The sequence below is a fragment of the Acanthisitta chloris genome, unplaced genomic scaffold (genome assembly GCF_000695815.1).
Source record: "Acanthisitta chloris isolate BGI_N310 unplaced genomic scaffold, ASM69581v1 scaffold2615, whole genome shotgun sequence".
Taxonomy (NCBI): Eukaryota; Metazoa; Chordata; class Aves; order Passeriformes; family Acanthisittidae; genus Acanthisitta; species Acanthisitta chloris.
The window spans coordinates 35,685-45,031 of record NW_008671895.1 but is presented as its reverse complement, the minus strand read 5'-3'; the positions used below and the strand labels follow the sequence as shown (position 1 = coordinate 45,031).

Genomic DNA, 9,347 nt, shown 5'->3' with positions numbered 1-9,347 from the left:
GGCAGACCTGGAAGCCACCGCGCCACGCCACGGAGCTGCGGGGGCAAAGAGAACACCGTGAGGGAACGTGCCCCGACCACCACCTCCACCAGCCGGCCCAGGGCCCTGCCACTGTACTGCCACCGACACCGGGGCGGCACTTTGTGCTCACTCCGAAAGACAAGAGGCCCTGGAGCGAGCACCGGTGAGCCATTGCTAGGTTTCAGAGTTAACACGCCTGCCAGCAGAGGCTGGTAGCTCCTGTACCAGCCCTGCCGTCTAAACGAGATGTCAGCGTGTTGTCTCCCTGTCTGATGGAGGGTAATCTTTTCCTCAAGCACACTGGGCACACATTTTAACATGGTGCAGCTACAGTTGCCAAGTTGGGCCGCCAAAGTCTCAGCACACTGCCAGACCACAGCCTCTACCGAGTCCTCCCTAGGTGTGGAGCCCACGTCAGGTTTCCTGCAGGAGAAGAAGCTTCTGCTGCCAACAGGGAGAGTTAAGAGCCCTACCTCCTTTGCTTTCATAATACTGCAAACATTCAGTATGAAAATGTATTAAAGTCCAGCAAATATGTTCACGCTAATTAACAGTGTATTTCTAACGAACCTATCACCACAGAGGCAAAACCAAATCATAACAATTAGGGTGTTTCGGTTCTGCCTGGGAGATCTGTCCTACCTTTCATGGCCTGCCTCAGGGAGGAGTGCTGCCTGCAGGACCACAGGCGGGCACTGATTCCTTACCCACAACAAGAAAGCAAATTCCTATCCCAGCCCCTAAAACCTGGAGGACCTGGAGACATGTGGGGTGTCCTCTGGCTGCTGCACCACCCCATATCTGCAGGCTTCACTCTCAGGTTCTGCCCTTACTCAAGCAGTGGTGGAGGGAGTGATTTGAGGCAGCTCAGCCCCGAGGGCTGCCCACATCCAAAACAGAAAAGTGCAGAGATTCAGGACCTTAAGATGGATTAGAAGTGACAAGGAAGCTACCCCTGTCCTTGCATATCATCCCCACACTATTTTTAAAATCAGACAAAGGCAAGACAGGAAGGCACTCATCTGAAGAGATTTTGCCTACAACATCAAAAGCTTCACCGACTTCTTTTGAATCAAGATAGGCACTTAAGAACTTCAGGTTTGCCTATATTTACACCCGAACAAATGATCTCTTGGAGTTTCACTACAGGTGGAAAAATTGAAAAGTTAAGAAAGTCAAATAAAGGTGTGAGCTCTTACAGAAATTAAAGCATGTTAAACCCCACGGGGTAGCTCTCATTCAGGCACAAAGTGGCCTCAGCTTGCTGTAGGAAGTAATCCCTTTGCACACCAGGCTTCACAGACCCTGCAGTGCTGGCTCCAGTGCCCATGGGTCATCGGCCCAGAATTTAATGCCACTGCAGTGGAGGGACATGCTGCTCCACCACAGCGAAACGGCAATGAGAGAGTAGGGTTGGGTCAATGGTTAATAATGCTGCAGTGTTCAGACCTAAGAGCACATTTTAACAGGATTTCTATATTAGCTTTTACCTACCCATTGGTCTGATATAAAAACTCATCACATTTCTTCATTAACTCTGGAAAAGAATGGAAATGTCAGGTATATCTGCCCCCTAACTCCAAAGTACTGGCAAAGAGGGTTGCTGACAAGGCCAGAAGTTGGAGCTTCATTTGTTCACATTCAAAGTCCAGGCTTTTACCTTATATATTTATGTTGAAAAAATTAATGAAGGTTTATGCTGCAAGAAGTCCTAGTAGAGATGGAAAATACTTTCTCCCCTGCCTTTCTATCATGTCCCCACATCTGGGTCAGGGACTTGGCCTGCTGGCTATGACAATACTAAGGCCAAGCAAGAAGTACAGGGAATGGCAAGGAGTTAGAAAGCCAGATTACTCTGAAACACACACAAAACAAACGGAAGATCGCCAGTGACCAAGCCCAGAGCAATGCAGATAATGACTCCCATATGGATGAAGTGGTTCTCTGAAGAGAGATGGGAGAAGCCATCCATGCAACATGTGCTAAGGTTTGTTTTCACCTTCTTCTGCAAGTCCTTTTGCAAAAGCATAAACAATCCCACTGACTATTCAGGTTTGCTGATATCCTTACATGTCATCCCTGACCACTGAAAAAGCCACAGCCATTTTTTGAGATGTTTTGTATTATTACAGGAATTTTTCCCCCAGAAAAATTCACCTTCCATAGCAAGACAGAAAGCTTATTTTTCTGTGCAGCTATTTTTCTGAGCACCATGGCTACATACAGTAGGCAGGGGAAGCTCTCAACCCAGCACTCAGCTGCTGCCAAGGAGGGTGCCAGTAGCAGCAGCAGCTGCATGCTGGGTACCAGGCACATGAGCACTGGGGCACACAGAAGGCAGTGTTAAGACAGTATCCTGTCCTCATGCAGTGAAAGAAGTGGTCCTCATGCATTTCAATGGTGAATTCTGCCACTTTCTTGCCAAACAGCTTGAAAACAACTCTGTTGGCATCAGTACTTCAGTGGTTACTGTCTGTGATCAAAATAGGGGATCCTGAAGCTCACAGGGCTTTGACATCTGCACTGACAGACGTCTGTGCCCCTCCTCCTTCCCTCTTAATAATGTCTACAGACAGAGCCTTGGTACTCTTTACTTGAAATGTAGCATGGTCAGTAAACCTGAAAAGAAAACACAGAAAACCTGTGGAGAAAATAAGCTGCAGGTATGAAACTCAGCCACTTTCAATCTGGTTTTAGTATCTGCATGTGCTTCAGAAGGACCTATAGGGAATTTCCCTCCACAACTACTAGCTTTACTCTGGAGTATTTAAAAATCCTAGTGAGCTCTCACGTCCTTGTGGACTTAAAGTAACACACTCAGCTTTCATAAAAACCCAGAGCTGCTGATCCCAGCTGCAACTTGCAAAGGCAATCCTGTAAACGCACACATTAGCTGGAAGTTTGAAGCAGCTCTGAGAAGAGTGAATTGAACTACTGGTCTTGGTTAACCTCTCTGGTCTCCAGGATTCCCAAACTGCGCAATCCAATTAAAAAATCAGGATGCCATGGAGTGCAGCATTTTTGCACATATTTGCCATTTGCTGCTGACAACAGATCAACGTTTTGGTTTCACTGTCTCATTGCCCAGCTCAGGATCTGTTAGCCTTTCTTTCCAGCTTTACCTGAAGACAACCTTACACGACTGCAGCCCTAACTTCATCAGCCGCTTCTTGCAGACAGGCAGGTAAGTTTAGGTAGCTGGAGGAGCCCTTGTTGCAACTGGGAAAGCAGTGAGGGCAGGAGGTAGAAGTCAGCATGGCTGAGCTGGGTTGCCTGGCATCTGCTATGGGAAAGGATGTGCAGTTCCCCTTGTTCATGGGGCATGCCCCAGCAAATCATTTCCAGAGCAAAGTCTGGGGCAGCAGAGCCACACCACACAGACAAACATCAAGGGGAAAAAAATGGTTCTTCAGAATAATCATTGTTAAAAATACCCACTGACAACATCTATCATCACACTTTTTATTCTTTAAGGCATGTTGCATGCTTGGCCAGAGGTGAAGTGGTCAGGATTAAAAACAATCATTTAGTGAGCCCAGTACTTGATTTTATGTTTTGCTGCCATGTGTTCCTGCCCAGTGCTGCCTCTTTTTTTTTTTCCCCCCCCAAAGTCAGGCAGTGTCTGGCATCGGGATGGATCAGCAGTGGCCAAGCTGGTACAGGAAGAGCAGTAAGGGCCAGGCTATCCCCCTACACCCATTGTCAGAGCCTCTCATAGGATGGTCTCATGCTTCTGAGCGTGGACAGAGACAGGAGAGATGGGTGTCAGTTGCCATCTGAGCATCCTTTTCCCATGTCGTCAGACAACAGCTAGTTCTCAGAAAGGCGGGCTAAGTGTGAAGACATGCATTGCTGTCCTGTCAGCAGCCCAACAGGGAAACTGCCACAAGGCAGGAACAGACAGGACCGACTCTCTACACACCTCTCCGATACTCCAGCCTCCCCTCAAAGCAGCTCCTGGGTGACAAATCCCTCCTGCTAAGAAGCTGAAAAGCAGGATGAAAGACTTTCCTTAGGGGGCTGCCCTGTAAGGAGATAGCCTCTAGGAGCATCTAGAAGAGCATTTTCTTGTTTTTTTTACCAAGTTTTGTCACTTTTTCCTCAAGGTCCAGTATTCTAAACACTCGCTGAGGAAAAAGGTGAAACAAAAGCCATTTTCAGCACTGACAGCAACTGCTGCTCTGGGCTCCCTGGTGGCACAAGGCAAGAAAGAATTGGACAAGACGGCACAGACTGCTTTGTTACCCAGGATGAGCATCCCAGAGGACTGATTCCCAGTGAGGGATGCTTCCCACAGTGTCAGCTTCTCTTCCCAGGGATGAAACTTTATCAAGCATGGTTCTGCAGAGCAGCATGACCTGAATGGCTCAAGCTGCTAAACAAATCTGTCTTACACTTCTTGGCAATGAACATACTTAAGAAATGCTGAAAGCAGTAACAGACCTATGGTAATTGTGTTCTTATGCAGGGACCTGAAATGCCTTTTTTAATGGCAAGTAATCATGTTTTTCTTAGAAGTATTGTTAGCAAAATGGCCCCTGAATGGCATATTGGCTTTTTTAAACAAAGTATTGAAAAAAAGCATCAGCCTAAACTATATTTGCTTTGATAAAAATATCTATTTTTAATAGTACCATATTATCTAATTTGAGAAATTACAAAATTCTACAGGGAAAATATTCAAGTGTTTTTCTCTTAAATAGTAATCCTCGACCAAGGGAATGCACAAGTTCAGGGATTCCCTATAATGACAATAAATGTTGAGGTATAATTAGTAATATTTTTGAAAGCCAACAATTGTTTTGTGAAAGAAAGGTACATTTTAGTTTCAAACTGGAACACAAATTACTGTATTTTTCTTACAATAGTGCTGAACTTTTATTTGAGGTTCTCTGTTTCTGAAAGCAGACATGATGGATTGAAATAAAAGATAATTTATTGCAATGCTTACTTTCAAGTGCAGAGAGAAGCAGTGTAATTGTAATTTACAGTAGCTGTCAAGGAAAATCTATCACAGATGACATTAAAATGACTTATTTTGCCTGAGCCACTTATTGTTTAAATGTGCATAATCTGATAGAGACAGATTTTTTTAAAATTCTGCTTTATATTGTTCTAAATTAATATCAAAACATATACTTACGAGTTAAACATTTTAAACCATTTATTAATACTTTCATCACTACTATTTTTTTCCTAGGAGTTGGAAATTGGTTTATTTAACAATATCACATTTAAGTTTCTTAGCTCTCTACACCCACAACACTTTCATGTACCTAAACTCACTGTCTAAAAAGTAGATTTCAAACTAGATTTATTTCTGTCTGAAAGAGAAATGTCAGAAATGGTAGGAAAAAATGGACCATAGGGCCCAATCCTGTTTCCACTGGAGCTGACCAGCAGTTTTTACACCACTTTCAATGAAAACGGGTTAACAAAGACCCAAATTTTTCTAAGCAAAGTAACTCATGAATCCATACAATCTTTTATTTGTGACTTGTAGCTGATGGGAGAAGGAACTGCTATCCATGAAATGTTCAGTGTCAGCTATTGAGCTTCCATAACAAAGACTATGCTAGAATACTGGCTGCAAACTTACCTCTGAGATATAATTATTCCCAAACCCACTGCAGAAAGGAAACATTCTGATTATATGTGCATAAGATGCATTCTGCGTATCACCTGAGCACCTTTATAGAAATACTGAAGAAAGAAACTTAGCCACATTTCCATTCTGATGGACCTAAATGTTTTCAGCTTGTAGGTGCTTGTTCCCAGGTATTTATGATATGTAACTCTTGTGAAACTTCAGATTTTGATGTATATGTATGTATTATGTATTCCATGTATGTATGCAAGCAAATGTCAAATGACAAATAACCTGAAACACACAGCTTCACCAAGCCAAGGTGATCTTTCAGCAGAGGCAGTGTTAAAGTAGTTCTAAACAAATCAGCACATTTAAATTGTCGACACGATAAAATCTTGAGAAATAAAGTTAATGACCTGCTATTTCACATGCAGTTTTGAACAGCTTTGATTAATCTGCTTTTCAAAGGGGGTGCTGCCTATATATTTACACTTTGCAAGTAAACTGACCTCGGTTCCAGCACAGCAAAAATCCAATGTGACATTCAACTCTGTTCTTTTTCTTCTTCTTCCCTTTTTTTTTTTTTTTAATACAGCTAGAATTAATGTAGTGAATCTGTAATGAAATGCATTATCCTGCACGGAGATTTATCAGATTTTCCAACTGAATGCCATGCTTTGCTAGCACTAGCTGGAGTTCACCTGCATGTTGGTGTGGCGTGTGGCTCTTTTTTGTAAAGAGTTAAGTTGAACACAAAAAAAGGGAACAAAGGTCAGCACCCAGCCGCCACTTGAATGTGAGATTTTTCTTTTTATTCCCCTTGATGTATACTAGGCTCTGTGTTATTAGTCTTAATGATGGAAAATTGTAGTGTTGATACAAATCTTTTTTTCAAAGTAGTAGGCGGGAGCTCCATTTGTTAGTAAGTTTTTTTGTGACTAAAAGCCATGGACAGTACATTTATGTAGCAGTAAAAGGCCTAGATGCTCTTTCCATAGCAGAGCTAATTATTCCTACTGTGACCTTACTGATCTACCCTGTTCCTAGTACATCTCATCTGCACGCCTGTTCCTCTGTGTAGATGGTGTCAGAGAATATGAAAAACCCTATAATGAAACCATTTTCATGATGGAGAAAGGCTACTGGAGTTGCACTTGCTACAAAGAGGCTCAATTATATGAGTAATTGTGATAATTTTCTACATTCATAGCCTTCAATGGGGAAAAAAGAATGAGAGCCACAAAGGAAAATTACTTTAACAAGAAAGTACAGAGAGTAAAAATGGAAGAAGAGACAAAAAGGGGGAAAAAAATAACCAGAAAAAAAAGTTTAAAAAATAGATCTGGAGGGAGGAATAGCAAGACAGGGAGAACAACAGAAATGCTCAAAAAGCCTATGTGCAGCTGTGTTGCACAATTAAATTGAATTTTTTTTTCTGCAGTTGATGAATGTGACTACTGCAAATGTGCCTCTGTAGTTAGCTATCATTTGTTGTTCCGTGACAGGAAAAGGATAATTACCTCTCAGAGAGAATCAAAGGCTGACATGCCCTTTAGACACAGCCATGAATGCAGAGCTCGATAGAATGCTTGAATAAGAATCCAGTGTTCTGTGCCCCCTTCTACTCAAGAATAAATTTTGTTAAAATGCAAGAGCACCACCAGTAAATTTGTTGAACCCTAGGTGTTCAAAAATATGAGGTGCATCTATCGACTCATCCCATTTGCAAAAATAAAACTACATTTTGAATTCACTTCTATTATATTCATGGACAGTAAGATAGTGAGATATGCATTAAATTTCTTTTCCCAGTAGGGGTCTGATTCAACATTTCCTATGAAAGAACAGAAAGACACTATCCTTTTTCTCCAGGCTAGTTAGCCTATAATTTAAAACTGTCAAAAACACAATTTTATACAAAGTCTTCAATAAAAGCTTCTCAGATATAACCCAAAGAGGTTTTACTAAAGTTTGATTCAGACTCTGTTACAATATTTTTAAAGCTATAAATACATCTAACTGATATTTTGCTGTTCTCTTTTTTTCTTAAAGTATTTGAAGATTTATGAAGAAAAAAAAGCAGTATCCTTTCAAGGTGACTAAGCCTTGCAGCTTTTAAGTAATCAGAACGAATTCAATAGCATGTTGGGACCATTAACAGTCCAAAGAAGTATTGCTTAATGAAACGTATACGATATATGTCTTTTTTTTTTTTTTGGGCAAACATTTTAAAATAATCCATAGGTACCTTCAAAAAACTAAGACACGTTTTTATTCAAAACCCTCAGCAGCAGAAGAGTCATGACTGCATTTATGTGAAGGCTAGAAAAGATGCAAAATAGGGAAAAATCTCTGAATGTCAGCTCCTTTCTCCCTGTGACGTTAGCTGGCACTGCTCTTTGTAAGATCAGAGGCTCTCCAGTTAAATATTTTTGTAGTTTTTAAACAAAGAGACTTACTTATGTTGACTAATTCCTTTGTAACATTCATTATTGCTATACAACGAAAACAATGGTTTCTAAGCTTCTTACACTGTTAGACAGATGTGGTGTAGTGTCACACACAAATAGAAAATAAGCAAAAGCCTACTGCAAATTACAGCTGTTAATTTAAATCTACCTTATGAATATCTTTGTCTCTTTCTACAGTTATCTTTGCTGACCCTAGTGTAATTCACTTTAAAAAAAAATACCTCTTACCCAAGGAACAACATTATAGCTTGGCAGTTCACATACTGATATCAGACTGAAATGATGGTTTTGAATCATAAAACATGTCATCAGCTTTATACCAAACCACCAATAACCTTTGTCCCACTTGCCAGCCCTCCTTTTACTTGTCAATATAAGGCTTACCTGATTGTGTTTCCAATTACAGAGAAGGGAGCCCCTGGTCTGCAAGCTGCAATTGCTTCATCTCTACATTTCCTGGCAACCTCCACTAACTTTTCACCAGATTTATCCACATTGCCCACCAAAAAGGTTTCAGAAGTGTCACCATGGTAGCCATTGTAATACACCTAAACACATGCAGAAATGTAAAGACATTTTCTCATTTTGCATCCAGAAACAGATCGGCTCCTTAATTAAATCCATTCTTTCTAGGAACAAGCTATACATTGCAACAGATAAACAGGTAAGCTGTATTAGCAACAATGAGACTGGGAAAGCGAAACATTGCAGAGGGAGAAAAAAAAGCCTGAGAGACTGCAAGGTGTGTAAGCGTTGCCAGTGCTGCCAATTAAAAATTCAAGGAAGGCAAAAGCTGTGCATCCCTGCCCAGCAGTGCACCAGACACCAACACTGCTCAGCCACAGGACATGAGGCTCACTGCGAGAGGATGGTGGGGGCTGTGCATGGGCTGAGGGAAGCCTGGGGGACTGGTGGGTGCCCACCCAGCCTGGCACCTGCCCCTGCCACCAGGGTCCTGTTTGTGCCCAGAGGGTTGAGCCCCAGTGCTGGCTGTGGGCACTGGGAGATCTGTTGGCAGCTGGCAGAGAGATCTGTACGTCCCAGTCAGCATCCCCCAGTGGAGCTTGGAGGTGAGAGCTACACCCTACCATCAACATGCACAGAAAGCAAGCATGGGCCAAATCCAGCGCCAGCTGTTGAGAATTTTCTTTCCTCTCAGTTTTACACTACAACGTGGCATTATGCCACCCTGGCTGTGCACTATGGCACTCTGCAATGCACAGTTAAAACAGGGTTTGCAGCTCTGCACCACGGCAGGCAGGCAC

At 42.2% G+C, this 9,347-nt stretch overlaps 1 protein-coding gene across 1 annotated transcript in view; it reads right to left on the bottom strand.

Moving 5' to 3' along the window:
* Positions 1 to 7: 7 nt before the first annotated feature.
* The window catches only part of METAP1D (methionyl aminopeptidase type 1D (mitochondrial)), a gene marked incomplete at its 3' end in the record, with an annotated part of 24,272 nt that continues 14,932 nt past the window's right edge, over positions 8 to 9,347 (bottom strand). The window contains exons 6-7 of the mRNA XM_009074263.1: positions 8,467 to 8,630; positions 8 to 35 (exon numbers count right to left, since the gene is read on the bottom strand). Of these exons, the coding sequence (XP_009072511.1) occupies positions 8 to 35; positions 8,467 to 8,630 (192 nt within the window). The remainder of the gene's footprint in view (positions 36 to 8,466; positions 8,631 to 9,347) is intronic.